Genomic DNA, 20,093 nt, shown 5'->3' with positions numbered 1-20,093 from the left:
AATTTACTTACCTTTGCTGCATTTACAGTTCCAAAAAGTCAAATTTACCTTATTAGTCAATGTACTTCAAAGAATTTCTTACAATCAGTCCAGAAATATTTTGAAGTTTTTTCTTCATAGAAATGAGTATTCTGTGCTAGTGCTTTTTTTTTTTTTTTTTTTTGTCTCTATGTCTCCTCCTAGACTTGTAAAAATTAAGTGAGCTTTTACACAGGCTGAGATGCTCATTTAAAGCTCTAAGAAGATCAGGCTGTTGCTTTATTGTACAAAAAAACAGTGATCAAAGTAAGTTTTGTGCTCCCTACAGGAGATAACACCCTTAGCTAACTTATCACAGTATCTGCACTGAACACATTGGTTAGAAAAAAAGTATTTTCCTAGAGTAGATATTAAATTGACAGCTGAAGTTAAGTGACACTGGGGCATTATAGCCTCATGACTTACTGATCTGCACACAAGGGGAGTATCCTGACAATGACAAAGAGCACAGAAAGCACTATAGTCAATGTGAATTTACACACCCGGCAAAGCTCTATCTGCTTTACTGGTTAGCACAGATGTCCAAGATTCATAGCCCTAATGACATCCACCAAGCAGGTCACCTATTCTGAGCTCACCTGCACGTCTCAGCCACGTCTTCAGGTTTTGTGCGCTGGGAATGCATACAGATCCCCAACTCAGTCTTTTTGAGTACTTGCCCTTGCTACTTGTGCAGTACTTGGTAGCACTTCCAAAGTAACTTGCAGAACACAGACTGAGGTTTCCCACTCCAATTTCCTCAGCAGTTTCATCCTTTTGTGCCTACTCCTGTGGAGAACTCACAGGGAACCAGTCACCAGGAATAACTAAGCACAGGCATGCAAGAGTGTAAATTGGTCTAATCCAGACCACTTGTTCCAGAGAAATCATAGGATGAGCAAAAGCAAGCAAAGAATGTCCAATATATCAATGCTGACCATGCCCTAGGTCCTGTTCAAACCATCAGTAGTACTCCAATTTGGGTTTAAAGCACTTCCAAATCAAACAGCAAGTGTATGTGTGTGTTTGTGTGTGTGAACTGTGAAGAGGACAGAAGCCTAAATCCAGGTGGAAACTTGTGTTACATGTGCAGTTCTGATATACCTTGTGCAATACCAGAAAATTGTAGACAGGTTTCTTACAGGCCAAATCTGAATACCTTTCCTTTCCACATGACTGACAGAGATTCATTGCTTTTTCTTTTTGCTTAGGTTGATTTTTTAGGTTCTTCTTGTTGTGGTTTTTTGGGGGTTTTTTTTGGAACAATGATTGGGATATTCCTCTCCCTGTTTGACACCTTTTAACTGCAGAAGTAACAAGAAAACCCTTAACTTTGCTGTCTTTAAGCCTATCACAGAAAAAAATAGCAGATGCAGCACATCTGTTAGTGCAAAACAGCATTAAGGAAAAAACCTCAGTTGCTGACCTGTGCATCTGTCAAAAAACAGAACTTCTAGTCAGTAAATACAACATTCTGTCTTATAATTAATGCTATCATGACACTAATAAATCTTTCAGTGCTAAAGTAGTTTTTATGGCTATTAAAAAAACAGAAAAACACCTCTCCTCACAATCAGTGGAGGCATTATCTGTTACTATCATGCACCAGGGTCCACATGGACTGGTGGCAAACACCAGATTCAAGGACTCCTGGATCCATGACTCGCTAATTCAACACTGGTTTCCTGTGGTGTAGAGACAAGGTCTTTTGAAAGGGGGAGATGCTGAAGTGCTTTGGACTTCAGCCTCCTCAACCTGCTCTGAACCACTCTGGGAATCAACACCATTGACTACAATGGAATACTGGTGAGACCAGACTTGTTAACTTATTATCAGGCATCTGTAAAAGATGAAAGGGAGGATTTCTCTAACCAAGGGGAGCACCCCAGAGAATGAATGCCTGAAGAACAGGACTCCACAGTGCTACAGGAGAAGAGACCATAAAACCCAGCAGCCAAGGCCAGGCCAACACCACACAGTTGTGCCAGTGCAGCAGCACAGCCCAGGGCTGGAAACACCTCAGAGCTGACAGGCAAAACCCTCAACAAGTGTGGCTGCTGCTGATGGGAGAGAGCTTTTATCAGCTCAGTTCATAGCTCTTAAGGTGGTAGTTTTGGCATGTTAGTGGCAACACTCTGTATAAATCTAGCACTACGAGTTCCACAGAGCACATAAGACTTAGGGAAATCCAGGTAGTCCTGTCCTCTCTCCCTTCACTCTGAGTGGCAGCTTCCTCAGTTACTCCCTTCCCACCTCCAAAGATATCCTCACTCCTAAGTCTGCATTTCACCTGATATAACCATTGACTCACAGATCACATGTTTAGGACTGTACAACAAGGAAGCGGCAAAATATAATGTTGTTAACAAAAGAATCTCAATCCAGAAAAGAAAACCATTAACAGAATTTTGCAGATACTTCTTACTCCATATCTAGTGTCCTAACAAGTCATAACATTCCCTGTTTTTTCAAGCGTAAGTAGGAACACTAAAGACTCCCAATCAAGTGTACCGAAAAGTTAAAAAACACCTAGGGACCCATAGTTGTGGATTTCACCATGTTTGCATGCAAAATTCTTGCCACATATATTTAAAATACATCCAAAATACACTTTTAAATACAAAGCAGGGTTTTAAAATGGGGTTCTTCACACAACCTATTAGAGAGCATGCCTTTCAAGACAGAGTGAAGAAACCTGAAACCCTCAGCTCATGACTGACACATTTCTGGCCTACAAGGGCAGAAATTTTTCCATGAAGGCAAAAAAAATTTAAACTGTGTGATTTTTGGTATTACTCACTTTTGTATTACAGTCTATATGTCTATAACTAGAATATAATTGAGTCATAAAGTGTGCCTGGATACTCCAACTGGCCAGAATGTGAATTAATTCACCAGTCCATAACTTCAGAAATCTCATCGTTACACATTTCCCTTTAAGAGCAGAATTAACTTAAGAGATGGGACTCCTGCTGATAGTTTAAAAATTTTATGGATGCTACAACCTTAAAGTCATATTTAAGCCTTCATCTTGAAAATGCCATCAGCTGCAGGCAGCAAAAATCAGACTGACAGCGAGGTTCTGGCAAGAATTCTGGAGCTAGTAAAATCAGACATTAAAAAAGGCAAACCAAACCCACCAAAGAAAAAATCCCACAAACCCACAAAAATCGAGGAGAGAATAAAACAAAAGGGTTTTATCTCTTTCTTAAAATATTATTTTCTGAACATCCTTTATGCTGGAGATCAGGAACACCTTTTGTAGACCTCAAGTGTATCCTGGCTCTACTTGCACTTCTATTTAATAAAAAGAAAAACAACCAGCCAAGCAACAGAACCCTGTCTACTGCATTGAACTTATGGTTCTTAACCTAGAAGATAGCACCAAGTAGAAAGCATAAATAGCATCCATTAGACTGCAATTCACAAAACATTTCTATTTATTCTCCCCCTCCCTTTCTTTTACAATGTCTAAACCTCCTGCACAGCTATTACCTCTTCCATCTACTAGGTCTTGCTGCTGCCTCTGTAATAAACAGAAGCAGCAAGCAACAAGTTTTTATGTATTTTTCAGTGATGAGGTGCCAGCCACACACACCACAGGACGTAAGTTTGCAGCTTTGAAAGAATCCAGCCAACCAGTGGGAATGTGGCTTTGGACAAGCCAGACTAATAAAATGTAGCATGTGACAATAACATTGCCTGTTTTATCCCTGCTGGCTGGCTGCCACCACATCAAAGAACTGAAGCTCTAATGATGACTACTTTAATGCCACAGTTCTGTAAGAAAAGGAATCATATTTTTCAAACTCCATTGCATTTAACAGTTGGTTCATTATGTTAACAAAGCATTGTCTATGTATACAAGTGTGTCAGTGCATTGAATTATATCCAGTGCACTAAAAAATTTGCAGTATTGTTTCCAAGGATATTCTTGCTGCTGAACAGTTTTTACAAAATAAATAAAAGTAAAAATCTGAGACCTTTCATTAGTTCAACAAAGGAAATGGAAAAAAATCACATAAAAATAACAGATGAGATTTCTCTACCATCTCTATTAATAACATTTTCACTATGTTTATATGTCGGTCAGCACCTGCCTCATGAACAGCTTCATATTCAATTTTGTGAAGCTGAAATATGACAGGTACAACAAGGAGCAATAAAATTCCAAAAGCATCTGTTTGCCACCTAAACGATGATTTTAAGGAAGCTCTACCTTTAAAAAATTGTCTTAAGATAGCAAACTATTTTTCAATTCTTTTTGAAAAGGTAGCCACCTTTTGGTTCATCCATCTTTGGGCAAGTCTTCCATCAGCAGCAACTGACATCCTCCCTCAGAATGGGTGAGATACAGCTGCAGTGGTCAGCCCCGAGCACTGGCTCCTTCTCCCATCTGACAGAGTATCTGCTCTTTCCAGCTGCAAATCCAGGCAGGGAACGTTTTTATAACTCAGTGGGTTAGTTTTTTTTTTTTCTTATCCTCTCCCCATGAGCTGCTTCATAGTCCTCTATCTTCAGGAAACTGCTATCTTGTCAGCTGTTAAAGGCATTGACATTTCCCTTTACTATAAACTCAGGATGTGCAATAACATTGAAAATCTTAGCAATATTCATACAAAAAAAATCTTCACTAGCTCCAGATACTGCAGTACCATTACACTTTCTGGGTGAGAGTTCATATAAATTTGCAGGTTTGTGGGAAGGAGGCAAGAGCCTCTCTCTTCCTTCCTTCCCTTAAGAATTAAATGCCTCAAGTCAAGAGTCTGGAGCCAGAATGCAGCACAGAGAGTGACACTTCACAGTATGGTGAGACAATGAGACATCAATATCCCTTTCTTGATCACTGCTTGAACAAGGCTGGTGCTCACTAATATTGCACACATTTAGACTTGTGACGCCAGGATTGTCTCAATATACTGCTATTACTAGTGACAGTACTTGCAGAAACTGTATCTATTCTTAGTCTACACACATGGCAAAAGTGATGTGCAACTTTCTTTTCTCTAATTAAGCATTTCACAATCCCTTTTGAACTTCATTTTTTCCCCATAGTTTAAGAAACACCGCACTGAATCAATTAACAATCCTCAAAGGTCCATATTTAGGTCTGAAACCGGATTTAGGTTTAAAAGCTCCTTTTTTAAAAAAAAACAAACTTTACTGGTGACCTTTTAATATGCAGTGAAGTACAATGACTTCTATGAAGAAGACAAAAAAACAACCACAATTCAAATGACACTGGCAGAAGAGAAGGGACAACCTGAAACAGACTTTTAAACTATAAACTTGCTGAGTAAATCTAAACTTTAAAGAGAACATAAATGTAGAGCAGCCCATGGCTTATCCATGGCTGCATTTCTATTAACATGAAATTGTCATATGAAAATGCTCCTGTAAATTTTGCTCACCTTGTGATATTTGTGCTTTCAAAAGAAAACACAGCTCTCCTCCTCCCTCACCCCCACCCATTTATTTTTGCTAATGTAAAGATTCACATCTGTTAATTTAATCCGTGTTTAATGATTTCATAGGTAAAAGCAAACCTGGAGAAAGAGACTGTATGGCCAATTTTAATTATAAACTACTCCTTTCTATTGGAAAGCCTTGTTTGCCTCCAAGGCTGAGGAAGTTCACCCCCAAGCTTAGAGAAATCTGCTTTTAGTACAACTTGTGTTAAGACACACGAGTGGATGTGAATGGGATAAGCCAAAATAGATGTTGTCCCCAAATATCCATCTTGTGCCTCTCATGGAAGCTGCTTCTCCTAGAGCAGGAACAGTGTAACTAAATTCACAAAGTATCCAGGTAACCTAAAATGAGCACTGGCTTACCTAAAATAATTTCTGCTGTAAAAAAACCCCAACAGCTAAGAATTATACATAATGGACAAAAATTAAAGCATGCAGGCTTTCAGTGAACACAAGAAATAACACCCTCTTATGAAATATCTATTTCTGGGACAATCAAAGAGAAGACAGGATAGACTAGCCAGCATCCTGGTTCACCTATACAGACCCTGTGCAGTCCTGTTATTAATATCTTCTAGAATAATCAGCCAGAAGAGTGAAGAAAAAGATAACAGACAGTCAGCATCTACCATTCATTTCTTCCCCAGACTGCATTGCTAAAAAGCCCACAAAAAGATCCCAATGCAAATACAGACACCAACTCATTTCCATTCCTCCCCTTACATGACAGAAAGACTAAAGCATGAAAGATCAATGCTACACACAGTTCTGAAGCCACAATCAAATCTTCATATTAAAAATTAATGGAGGAGGGAAGAGTCTGAATGCTATATTTCTAATTGATAATTGAGGAAAATTATGGAACTGGGGGGAAAACCCAAATAAGCATCATGTATTCTGGAAGAGAATAACTGAATTCAATCAAGTTCATTTCTGAAGAAGGACATGATTTAAAAACAGTTCTAATCCATACAGGCATCAGCCACCTGTGAGGTTTACTGCAACTTAATTAGTTCCCACCTAGTAAAGAGAGTGGGGGCAGTAAATGAGACAGTTTTGCCCCTCGTTTAAAGCAACTTTCCAAGAAAAAGGCACTTGTGAAACCCTGACAACAAATAGTACATGTCAATGTACTATTAAAAATTTTCTTTACATTCATTGGGAGAAGGCACAGAGGCTAATTCCAAATGGTACTTAATTATAAACTCATTTTTCTGGCAGAGAATCTCTCTAACTGAATGAGACAATTTTGCATGATTAAAATTAAAACCACCATTGGTGAACCCAGGTTAACAAACCTATAGAAATGCAGTGGGAAGCCTCAACTTGAAAAGGCTCTGTGCCTCCTCAAGTCCAGGCTGTCAGAAGTCATGCAGGGGAGTGCAAAGTTTAATAACATTTGGTAGAAAAAATACTCATGAGCTCCTTTAAGGCCAACACCTGCCAGAACCATCAATGGTTCTGGTTTCACAGTGACATTTCTTCACTTTGAAAATATTTTACTCTCTCCATTGCTAAGCAAAACATGCATACACGCAGCAAGTAAATGAGGATATTGTGCAACTGAATGTAAATAAGTGCTTCCAAGTATATGCAATAAGTAACCTTAAAAAACCTCCCAGATTTTCCTTAGATTTTTTATACAGTATTTGTACTTCAGTTTTTGGAACAGCCTCAGTACCCTGAAAGATAAAACACTTGTGGCATGCTACAGTGATGGGGTTTTGCAGGTTTTTTTAAAGTAATAATATAGTGCTGGTCATTTAAATACTGTTTTTCTTGATGGTAAGAAAGAGAGAGAAGAAACCAGTATGGGAACATTTTTAGGATTTTCTGAATCTATGCAAATGGTGACTGAATGAGCAGATCCCACCTGGGACACAGGCACTGGCTGCAGTGTCTGGTCAGTGGGTAAGCCGTTTCTCTTTTCTCTCTTTGTCCCCTTTATCATCTCCAACAGCTAGCCTTCTGAGGGATGAATCATCTCCTCCACTACAGCTCTTCCACTGAATAGCTGCTTTAAAGGAAACAGATTGAGGAAAAGTTAGCACTAAGTGAATCAAAGGCAGAGCTGTGTGTTCCGATGTATCACCCTATATATTTTCAAGGTTCATTCCCACATGGCTTCCAACCTCGAAAAATGAAAATAAGTGTGTTTGTGTGCATGGGTAGAAGGAAGGGAGGTTCCTTTCCCATCTTTCTGTGTCAGAAAGGGGAGGGATGAGACTCTCAAACTTCATCCCCTCATTTCCATTTCTCCCTGCATCGGGAAGAGCAGGCTGCTGTTAAAGTCTTCTCCATTTTGGCCTTACTTTCCCTCTCCTTCCTCCTCCTACCCATAAAGTTGCTTGAGGAAGCTTGCAGATAACTTGGTAGGCTGTGTTTCAGGAGTTTTATCCAATATAATTCAGCATTGATCTTTCTTTTCTCCTTCAAATCTCACATTACAAAATCAAAAATAAGGTACTAGGAAAGTAAGCTAATACCGTAGATAATGTATAAGGGTTTTTTGAGAGTTACTTCAAGCTTTTGTAAATAAAACCAAATAATTTTCATATTATTTTGCTCATGTTTGAAAGCAAACTTAGTAATATTTTTTCAGTTTTGTCCCCACTGTACTTGGTTCATCATGACTAACATGCATCTTTCCCTGAACACCATGTGCAGCGTCTACCATTTGTTATATAAGAAGAAAAATATAAAACATTCTTCCCTCCAGAAGGCAAAAGACTTCTATGCTTACTGAAAAATTTCAGCAAATGAAAACAGAAAAGTGTGGCAGGTCAAAAAAATCAACCTACGAAGTTTGGTTTCACTTGGGAACTCCCTTTTCCTCTAAGGGGGCTTTCAGAATGCTTAAAAATCATACTGCTGTGATTCCAGCCAGCCTCTAGTACCATGTTTCTTCAGATTTCACACAGGAATTTCCTAGGCATGTGCCACAAAAGGGTTAACTACAAGTGAAACTCGTTGCACTGCATGAAGAAATTACTAACCCATTCCAGTAATACATTTTCAGTGTGAATTCAAATGCTCTCCTCTCCAATAGACCTTTATAATGTACTGAGTCCCCAGACACACCAGGATCTAAAGCACATCATAAAATGCTTTTCTTCACTCTGAATACTATTTACAGAAATAATAATAATTCTAACCAGGTAACGTGCTTCAGGATTTCAAAATGTTAAGGGTAAGCTGTTAAATATTAAAGAGATTGCTTTTAATATTAATACATGGGCCACAAAAACAATCTCAGAGAAGTCCCGAATATAAAACACTGCCCTCATATAACTTGTTTTGTTTGTTTCCCCCACCACAATTCCCTAAAAAGAGTTTTTAACTCATAATTTTGAATCAGTTAATTTATATACACTGCCTCAAATCCATCCACAGGGCCATTGCTTTAGAACTAGCCCGATAAACAGAACAACCCCTGAGATTCCTGAACAGAACAACAAAGGTCCTCCTGCTCACAGTGCACCACTACTTAAGTTACAAAATCTGCACTTGCTGCAGCCATTCAGTATGATTCTACTCCAAATGCAAAGCACTGACAAGAAATTTTAAGACTTTCCACCAAGAGGTAAAACACTACCACAATTTAACAGTTGAAGAAACTAAGGGACAAAAGTATTAAGTGGGTCACACATGGAGTAAATGCCTTAGAATAAGCAGCTGTTCAGAAAGAAAAAGCAAATGAAGAAACCAGCTAAACATATTGAAAACCTTAAGCAGTAAGAGAGGAAGAGGGTTACAACCCTTAAAAAAAAAAACCTTTACCCCACATACATTCATAGAAAAATGCACGTGCATTGAAGTAAATATAAATGCAGAGGAAAACATGCAGAGAAAAACTTATTCATGAACAAGGCCAGCTGAGCACAGGTACACAGGCACTTACTTGATCTATTTCCATTAACTTGGGGAAGGCGCCTGGCCATTCAATCGCCACCTTCACTATATCAGCAGGAGGGGGCATTGCGACGCTGCTGCTCTTCGGAGCCAGCACAACTGGACACTAAACACTGCAGAGAGCCTCTCTCATTCACACCTGCAGGGAGAGAAAAAAATAGAAGAATATAACAGCAGTTCAAGCAGAACTCCAGCACTGCCGCTTCAGTCTCCTACATTTCCCCTGGCTGGGCAGGTGGATGAAAATATATGTGTGTATGTATGTGCAGGAGTATGGCACATATTACAGGAGCAAGCACAGGACACAACGCCACGACACGCTGCACAGCTCGACAGCCTGTTAGAAAGATGGCTGAAGCACTGAAATGTACGGTGAATAATAGGCATGCATTAGATTTAAATAGAAAAACTATTTTTAAATATTATTAAATATGCTGGTGGGGAAAAAGCGACAAACTAGAGAAAGGTCCTGTTACAGTGTCACTCCTGGAGTCCCAGGGAACGTGACCAATTCGGTTAATGCTGGCGCTTAGGAGAAGAGATTGCCCAGGAAGTTATGGCCAGGAAACACGGTTTCTTTTAACTATAGCAATGATCTTCTGGGTGTTCACAAATAGATCACTGCACTATAGCAACCAGTATGTCAGGAAGAAGGCAGAACACACAGCAGTTTCCACATATACATACACACACGCACACACACATCCTCACCTCACGGATCCAGAGATGCCCACATATAAATACTTCTTTATGGTACATCTCAGACACGTGAATACACAAGGATGTACTATACATTCACAATGACATAATCAGCTACATAACACATCATTATTCTGCAAGAATATGAATAGCAACAGAAACTCGTGTTAAATAATGCGAGCTGTGAATTTCAGGGAAAGAGGAAAGGGGATGAACCAAATCCTCAGGTTTTGCAGAATTGAAGTTCTGCCTCTTCTGACTCATCAAACTTTATAACCTTCCAACAACAATAACAAATGTTTATCAAGAGTGTGTAGTGCCTCTCTGGGCTTGCAAACAAAGCTTCTGCACCCCTCTCTCCACTCAGTGGTGGCAGGACACCCTCTCTAGTAGCAAAGCTCTGCAGTGCTCAGACACAGCAGCCCATGCACCCTTCTGCACATGGGGAGGCTCCTGCTGGCTTTGCCAAGCCCTCCACAACAACCATGGTGTTTCCTGCATGCTCTGCTGAGACCCAGCAAAGCGCCGTTGTGTACCACAAAACAAGAGAAGCTGTAGAAATCCCCAGCGGCGCAGTCCCACTTCTTCTTACAGAAAAAGAGAAGGAAGTGGTGAAAGCATGGAGACATGTTTGCACACACATCCTTTCAAAGGGCCAAGGCAAGAGCAGAGCTGCCTGAGTATACCAGACATCCAAAGACACAAACAGGCACAGGTTAAAAAAGGCTTTGATCACCTTCAATTGCTGTTTCAGCTGACCTGATCTAATGACCTTTCTTCAAGTGCAGCAGAAGCTGGAGCTCAGACCAGGCTGAACAAAATTGTGAAATCATCCCTTTAATGGGAAACGTTGTCTCTTTGTCTCAGACTACTTTTATAAGTGGGAGCTCATCGAACCTTGTGGATCTCTCTGTTTTTCCTTCTTTCTTGTGTCAGCTCTGAAAAGGTTCAGTTCTCTGACTCTGCAAGCCCTGCTACATTCTACATAAGGACTCTCAACACATAATATAAAAGCAATTTATGAACTTTAACACTCCAGCAATTTATTTCCAACAATGGCAGTTCTGACGCTGACAGGATCGCAGATCACCACAAAGCAAAGCACAAGGCAGTAAATGAGACAATGGATGGTCTATAAATAAGACTGGATTGCAGGAAGTGCCTTGAAAGACTAAACAGTGCGATTAAGAAACACTGTGATATTGTCTACATTTCGTAGATGTTACAGGAACAGGGAATAAACACAATTAAAGCGTGCAGCTGGCTTGCTGGTCATTGAGAAAATCAGCCATTTACTTTTGGCTGCCTTCTACCCTGTAGAGCTTTATAAGATGCAAAGTTCCTACAATTTCTTCTCGAAATATCAAACACCCACTATTTGCATCTCCAACCAGTGGTCCCCTTGCTGTGCAGTGCACTGGCTGAATCGACCAGGGGGGAAAGAAACCCAAAAACATGAAAAAGTATTTTTGGTCATCTGATTTTTACCATTTTTTGAGTCAAACTGCTACTCAGAGGTGATACAACACGGGAGAGGGAGGAGAAGTGAAGTTTCTTGGCAGCAATGAGCTGTTAATCCACCTTGACAGTCAATTGAAACTGAGACCTTGGCACCTTCTGCTCCCACACTCACAGTGACGGTGTTTCCCACCTCCTCAGCAGCACAGTCCTTGGTACTCTCAGCCTGCCGATGTTTTGGAACTAAGCTGTCTGCAGTGCTGAAGGGGGGCTGACTCACCCAGAGCCTGACCGACAGGCTACTCCCTGGATTCCCTGGCTTGGCACCCCATCCCTGGCAGGAGGGATGCTGGAAACCTCAGCCAGAGCCTGAGTTTGCTGGCCACAACACAAAAAGAGCAGCAGCAGCAGCTCCTGCCAGACAAACTTGACTGAGGATAGCTACAGCTGAGTAAGCCTTTATTTTCAAGAGTTTTATTTTCCCCCATCATGCTTCCTCTACACTTTTAAAGAAAAAAAATCATCATTAGACCACATATCTAAAGAGACAGAAGGTAGACCTATAAAAAACATAGAATCCACCTCTTGCATGGGCAAACACAGTTTCTTTTGACTGAGAAGTATCTTGTGGCCCAATACCTTCCCTCCAAAGTTCACAATAAATGCTAGAAAAAAAAACACTGATTCATGACCGCTGGCTGTAAGTACAAAAGTAAAACACTATTACACAGCAATAAATTTGCAGAAAACTTCAATTTTCCCATGCATATGAGGGCATTAACACCCATTTTGCTGTAGCAAGTTGTGGGCTATCTTGACTCACACAGGAAGAAAGGTTTAAGAAAGAAGAGTCAAGAAAAGCTGATGTTAAGTTAATCAAATTCAGCTATGGAAAATAAGCACTTACATTCCAAAGCAAGGTGCAAGAGAAGTATGCCACAGCATTCAGCAGACAATTTCATTGTGACTAGTTTTAATGTAGGCTAGCACAGATCTCCTACATAATTATAATTATTACTATACATATGCTTATACAGTCATAAACCAAAGCAAAATGACAGATCTTTACCTAATACAAATGGATGTAGTCCCACTTCTCCCACCAGAAGACCAATTCAAAGATAACAATGTGGTCTAAATGCTGAAAAGTATATAAAATGATCACTTGGTTTCTTAGTGGCCATCCTAGTGAAGTGTTTTGATTTCTTCTTTCCTAATTTATATTCTTATGAATCCAGTGCAACATATAAAAGATAATTACATGTCATTCTACCTACATGGCAACGTCAGAAACAAATATTCTTTCTTTTTGGGGTTTTTTAAGGCCAAAGTTAATGTTCAGCTGTCATCCCAAAAGCAGAACTGTAAAGAAAATTCTACAACCTACAGTGCTGACAGTTCAAAATTACCTACTCTTTATTCCCATGGTACACAGTGTGTTAGACACTGCCCAGCAAAATGAGGAAGGAAGGCACAAATCCTGGTTTGACATGGTTCTAATTTAATAAGCAATTTTCATTAGGTGCATGAAGAACTAGAACTGTTTTCAGCTGCTTTTTGTTATGCCAGCAGCAGTCAAACAGTGAAAAAGATAGGGATGTCACTGAAGGATCTAGTTATGGAGCTTTCTCAAGTACAATTCCTTTTTCTCTCCCAGCGGGATCTGAGAAGCACTGACATGTAAGAGCAACTTTCCAACTCATTTTTTACAACCTTTATTTTCAAGGCAGAAACTGAAGGCAAGCAGGACGCTTGTGCAGGCATGAGTGTATGAAGGGACGGAGAGGGTCAGAGGAAAAGGAAAGCAAATTCCCATTGTTTTCCCTAATGCATGCAAGGAGATGTAACCTGGAGAATGTTTAAGCAACTTACATGCTCAACAGCACACTATTTTATAATTTGGGGGGTGGGGGGGGGGAAACCACAACCAAAGCATGTCTACTACTTGAACATACTTCATTCCATTAACATGATTTTGCAGAACTATAATAGATTATCCCATTAAAGTGTCAATTTTGCAATTTATTGCTATTACCATATGCAGTTACATTTATGCACTTCAACCATACTGTGAAGGATTTCCTGTGGTTTACTAAGTCAGAGTAATAAATATCCAAGTTGGAAATCAAAGTATGTCAAATTTAATGTAAAAATGCATCAGCACAGATATGCAAGCTCGTGATTTACCTCCCTGGCTCTGAAGGATGCATTCAGCACAAAGGTCAGTAAAATACATTGAATTTTCCGCTTCTGCCTATGCACTGCATGTGGAAAACAGGATTTTATTTGTGTATGAAATTAGTTCCCTGTGGAACTCTTTTTTTTCAAACTTGTTTTGCAATTTCATTGGCATTTTCCATACAAAGACATCAAAGTACTTTAAATAACTTCAAGTTATCAGAGCACATCTCTCAAGAAATAAATTCTCTTCTTACTCTACAGACAGAAGGAAAAATGCAAGGCTAATAGGAGCTATATGACTTGCAGCTCTACTCACAAATGTAAACAGCAGCCTAGAACAGCTTATTTCTTCTTTTACAGAAGAGAGGTAATATTCAAAGAGCAGGCCAGGTCATTCCACGAGCAGCTCGAGTAAGAAAATGAATTATTAGAAAGTGACTGAAGGAATGCCATGCGCACATGAGAATTTAATAAAACAAAGCATGTGTTTCTCCCAGCTGGACAAAAGGCAGCACATAAAGCACTTGGTGCTGGCACAGATCCTGCGCCCTGACACGGGCAGGTTTTTGCATGGCATTTCTTGGAGGTGATGGGAACGCAGGGCAGCGAGGGCAGCCAGGCCAAGCAGGATGTGGTGGGTGCTGGCAGGGAGCTGAGCCTGGCCGGGCGACCGCAGGAGGAGAGGCGCAGCTCCCTCTGCTCCGCACCTTATGTAAGGAACCACTTCTTGTCAAACCTCATCAGCTTCCTCCGCTTCGCTCCTGCCGCCCCAGCAAACAGAAACTAAGTGGCAAGTTCAGCTGGAAGGTCCCTCGGGGACCAAGTCTGATTAACGATTTTAGAAAGATAATCCAACACTGGATTAATATCCCCCAAGAGAGTTATTTTTGGAGTTAAACTGCATGACTGAACAGCTGAGTCTAAGGAGCTGTAAACATGTTCTACCATCTCTGCAACAAATGAAAACCGGGAAGAGAAGCCAGGGGGCTGGATGTATACTTTGTGTACATAAAAAGGCTTTCATGCTGCCTTTTTCCTTCTTAGGCATTTAGTGCTATTCACCCCTGAACCAGACAGAAGTCAAAGGCCCAGCAGACCCATGTCAATAAAATCTGCTGATGTTTTGACACAAATGGAAGATAAAGCCGTACAGAAGCTATTAGCTATACACTAATAAGGGATGGAAAAAACAGCAGCAGTCTCGAAAAGCAGGCAACCTGGGTGGGGGTGCTACCCCTCTGCAGGAGCCACCAACACTGCAGGAACACCTGATCCCCCTCAACTGACTTCCATGGTTCATCAGCTTCCAAACTGGAACATTTCTTTGACGCTGAACCCTAAGTCTGCTGATTCGTAAAGCATCATTAGACCAGGAGTGAAATATTTAATATTATGTCAAAATTATCTTTGGACCCTTCAGGTTTAAATACACCACCCTTCCTCCCCAAAATATGTGGAGACCTAGAATTTGAGAAGATTTTAGGATTATGGGCATCAAATGTACAGAACGGGACAGTTTTTGCTGCTGGTAAAGCTGTCCAGGAAAGACAACTAATATTTGTGTGGTTGTAATCTATCACATTTCCCAGCTTACCCATAACCTTTCTTCACAATTTCATTCAAGTCTTTTCTCTATCCACAATCATCTTTTGTTCCTCTTCCTGGGAAGCATTTTATATGGTTGAGGTTTCACTATGTTTGACAGGCCAGACCAGTTTCAAATAGAGCACTCTTCAAAACTAGAGAGAAATAAAGGCTTTAAAGAGTGCTTCAAAAGAAAAGGTGGAAGAATACAAAATACACTGGGTGTATTCAGAATATAAGCAAGATGGCTGTCCGGTCTTGCTTTTAAAGCACATATTGAAGCATATCAGAAAAATTTAGGTACTTCATTAACATTAACTCCCCCACTTCTTGGAAGATCATTCTCCTTTTACTAAGGAACTCCTAGGTTTCACGTAGTATGTCTGTAGTTCATAAGAGGATGAAAAATTTCGTTTTGATTACTCAAGGTTCTATTTGAAATTTTGTGGCAATTTCATTAACTCACGTACAACATTCAGTCAGATAAAGAGGTCTGTTCACTAAAGACATTAATATCTGAGCTCTTCCAACTAGAGACCAAGAAAGTATCAAAGTCAAGCATTCAAAAGACAATTCCAACAAATAAATAAATAAATAAATAAAAATACTAATTTTAAGAACTCCATTGAAAACTTAGATGAAACCAAAATGCACCACAACTCCCACACCAATAGCAATCCAGCAGTCAAAGATCTAAGGCCTCACAAAAAAAAAAAAAAAAAGGCATGATTTTTCAACCATGCTGAGTACCTGCCTAACATACAAAATTTAAAGACCATGGCAGGTATCTAGTACAGAAACAAAACAAAATGCTACTCTGAATATAAACTATAACTGAATCTACTTAAACTTTTCACAGTTTGTCAGGGCTTGCCCACTTCATTTGGGGCTGTTTCTTGTCATTTGGCTTGACTCCAGATATTTCTAAAGTGAAGCAAGTAGTAAAAAAATATCCCTTAAAATCCAGTTAAATATAGTTTTCTTTTACTACCTCTCAGGGTGTTGGAACTCAAAATGTCCCTCAGAAATTTTTGGAGGTTCCAGGCCTTGGTCAGAAGCATTCTAGACCCTGGCGGACAGCTGGAAACAGCTGTGATTTTGAGTTTGAGCCATGGAATGAATTACCAACTTTGAAGGTGGAACAAGCAGTCACAGAGGGTTAGATAGTATAGTAGAAGTAGTTACAAAGTAGAGGGGAAAATTTTTTAGTATTGTACAGGGGGGCTTTAGCACCTGTACAGGGCGGTTTTTACTTTGTACATGGGGGTCAGAAGTTCTAAGATGGAGGAATGTAGGCCGATCCTGTTCTTCCTTCTTCTTCTTCCTTGCTTCCACGTTCTTGGTGATGTTGGCACTCACAGATTGGTTTAGAGTAGAAAAGCACTTTGTAATATAGGTAGTAGGTATTGGGGGAAAACTGTAAACAGGTAACATGTAATATATCATATAAAAGATAGCAGCAGCCCTGGGCAGGGAGAGAGAAGAAGAGGACAGCAGATAGAGAGGATGTCAATGTGTGTGTGTGCCTCTGCCAGGGCCGCTGACCAAACAGCCGCAGCCCAAGAACATAATCTGTTAGATAACTAGCAATAAATTGCCTTGAGACCGAACAACAAGAGGCTGCAGAGTCATTCTTTGGAAGCACGGGTTGGAGGAGAGACTTTACCAACACAAGAGACCCCTGAACCAGGCTGGGGGCTCCCACATCAGGGTAGTCTTACATAAATAACCTGTGAGGTAGAAAGGAAGCAATGGAGAAAATGTAAAACCTCAATGTCAGCCAGTGATCCTTAAAGAGTTGTAAGTTAAAAATCAAAGTTCTTAGCATAAGAAATTTGGAGGGCAGAAGAAAGGATAAAGGATATTGACACCAGGAAGCAAGAAAATAAAGCAATGCAAAATATTACAGCTCGAAAGGATGGAGGCAATTGGGGTTTTTTCTTTGTTTGGGGGAAGGGGAGCAGGTAAAGGGGTGGTGCTTTTTAATGTTTAAATTAAGCACATTCCGAAGGAGTCCCATGAAACTGAGAACTGAATAACTTTATTACAGGCTGGTTGAAAACAAGCTGAAAAGAAACAGAGAAAGTTCATCAAAAGTGCTGTGAATGTTGAATAAAACAGAATTAAGGGGGGAAAAAAAGGAAAATATTACAGTCCTCCTTTCAACTACTAGCATGATCTGGCTATAGTACCTTATACTTTCCTGGCATTCGGATAAATCAGGGAGCTAGAAAGGGCACAAAAAGAGCACCTTGAGTCAAAATGATAATACAGCAGAAGCTGAATCAAAACTAGGATGACTAGCTGTATTTCAAAGGAGATAACAGATACAAGAAAATAAGCTCAAAGTTGGGAAAAACCCTAAACTTCCTGCTGGAAGGAAGATGAAGCAGCAGTATAAAAAACAAAGCTAATTTGTTACTCTAACAATATTTATTATACATCCAAAGGAACGAATGGAACTGCTAGGAAGTTAGCAGTCAAATAGAGGAAGAGAGGGCAGCAGAGAAGTGTGAATGTTAAATGAAACAACCATATTAACTGCCAGTACAGACAGGATGTTGAAGGTTGAAACGAACAGCATTATTTTCTAATGTGATCATTCTGCATAGAAAAATCCTACGGAAAAGAGTAATATTGATATTCCACAGTGCATAAGCATAATGCTCATCATAAGTAAGAAAAACAACTAAAGAAAGGGTGGATACTTCTTGAGAGTCTGGGGAGGGCACAAAAATTTTGAAGACGCCAGCCTTTTGTCAGGCACTGACACTGCTCTTCAGAGGTGTGCAATTTTGAATGCCACAGTATAAGAATCGTAAAGCTACTAGAAGCCATCCAAAGGAGGGCTGTGAAGAAGGTGAATGATCTAGAGGGGAATTCATATGAGGAGCAGCTGAGACCACTTGGCTTGCTCAGCCTGGAGGAGACCTCATTGCAGTCAGCAGCTTCCTCATGAAGGAAAGTGGAAGGGTGGGCACTGATTTCTTCCCTCTGGAGACCAATGAGAGGACCCAAGAGAATGGCATGAAGCTGAGTCTGCGGAGGGTTAGATTGGCTATTAGGAAAAGGTTTTTTACCCAGAGGGTGGTTGGTCACTGGAACACACTCCCAAGGGAAGTAGTCACAGCACAAAACTCTAAGTTCAAGAAGTGTTTGAGAAGTACCCTTGGGCATATAGTGGGACTCTTGGGGTGTCCTGCACAGGCTAGGAGCTGGACTCGGTGATCCCCGTGGGTCCCTTCCAAATCTGAACCTTCTATGATACCGTAAAAGATAACAAAAAACAAGAGAAGCAAAGAAACCAACTGTCAGTAATCTTGCTGCAGAAATACTTTCTGCAATCCATGCATCAAAACATGCAACAGTCAAAATGCCCCATGTTTTTCTGGCCTCCCAGCACCATACAGTCTCTGAATCCAACCCTGCAGGCTCCTAGCTCTCTGTCAGTTCACTCAAAGTCATTCAAAGAATATCCCAGGCTTCGATAACTTGAACAAAAATTTCAAAGATCTAGGTGGAACTTTACTTCTGACAAGAAAACTGCCATAAAATGTGTTTGTGTTACAGACTAATACATGACATTCAAGCACTGGGTACAATTTGTGGTCACCCTGTAATTTTACTGCACTCTTTGTTCAACATTAAAATCTGCATGGCCCAGGGGAAAAGGAAAGAATGATGCAAACATCACTCTTTATTGGTTTGAGTCATAAACTCTAGGGAGTCATGAATTTAGGCAGCAGACAACAGTTGAAAAACTTACTGTCTCTCCCTTTTAGCAGGGACAGCAAGACAGGTAATACATTCACACAGAAATACAAACCCATATGTGAACTTCAACCTCCATCGAATCTAATTTATACTATCATTCTGGGCTATTGAAAAAAACAGGGAGGGGGAAGGGGGAGAGGATAGCCACCACTTCAGCCACTGCAGTTGAAGCTATACACAGGTGTTATTATATCTATTTTCTTACTATTAGAAAAAAAAAAAGTGGAAACACTTTAATGAAGGAGCTTGACTCATGAAAAATATCAGCTTGTCTAGTAAATATGTTCACTTCATTGTTCAGGTAAAAAGTCACTATCAATTAAAAAGTTGCCTTCTTAGCAGTACATATGATCTGTTTCTCTGAGTCTCTTCTATTTCATAAGGAACTATAATTTCAAAGGTTCTCTAAGATTCCTGAGATGACCAGAGCTAATACTCTGTCAAAAGCTGATGACAGCACAGTTGTGTTTCCCCATTGCCACACTCCGGTTGAAGCTCCTGCTCCAGCCTCACTGGGAACATGCGGAGTTATGCCAAGAATGAGCAAAACACTCACTGTTTCCAAATTGGCTAATCAACGGACTGAGTGCTTAACCTCCCCACAATACATGCATCCAGACAAGCAACAAGCACTGAGGACTGAACTGTGCCAGCCACATTATTCAGCAAGACGACTCGTGGCAGTTTTCCTCCCAGGAGCGAGAACATCAGTTGTCACAGACGATGCCGCAACTCAATCAACTTCTATCAAAACATCCATTCAAAATTAACCAGCACTTGCTGTGTGATGCTTTACTCTATTATCCTAAAAACAAATAAGAGTGCCTCAAATAACTCCTACGTGGAACCAACCAACTTGGTTCCATGGAAGAGTTATTGCCCAGCATTTTACCTGCTAAGAACTTAAAATTGCTAACTGCAGAACAGGGAGATGCTGGCAGCAAAAGGACACTATGCTTTTGCTGAATAATAACATGCATACCTCTGACTTAAAAT

At 40.2% G+C, this 20,093-nt stretch overlaps 1 protein-coding gene across 5 annotated transcripts in view; it reads right to left on the bottom strand.

Moving 5' to 3' along the window:
- ELMO1 (engulfment and cell motility 1) overlaps positions 1–20,093 on the bottom strand; it is a 299,246-nt gene that overhangs the window by 241,431 nt on the left and 37,722 nt on the right. For 3 of the 5 annotated variants that reach the window (XM_021553298.3, XM_021553297.3, XM_031503907.2), the window contains one exon: positions 9,391–9,540. In XM_021553298.3, coding sequence (XP_021408973.1) covers positions 9,391–9,468 — 78 coding nt within the window. In that variant the 5' untranslated portion in view covers positions 9,469–9,540. Of the gene's footprint in view, positions 1–9,390; positions 9,541–9,877; positions 10,043–20,093 lie in introns of those variants that run through there. The other 2 variants (XM_021553301.3, XM_077786629.1) reach the window with 2 other exon arrangements.

This window comes from Lonchura striata, chromosome 1 (assembly GCF_046129695.1).
Source record: "Lonchura striata isolate bLonStr1 chromosome 1, bLonStr1.mat, whole genome shotgun sequence".
Lineage (NCBI taxonomy): Eukaryota > Metazoa > Chordata > Aves > Passeriformes > Estrildidae > Lonchura > Lonchura striata.
The sequence above is the reverse complement of the archived record's forward strand: the minus strand, read 5'-3'. Positions and strand labels throughout refer to the sequence as shown.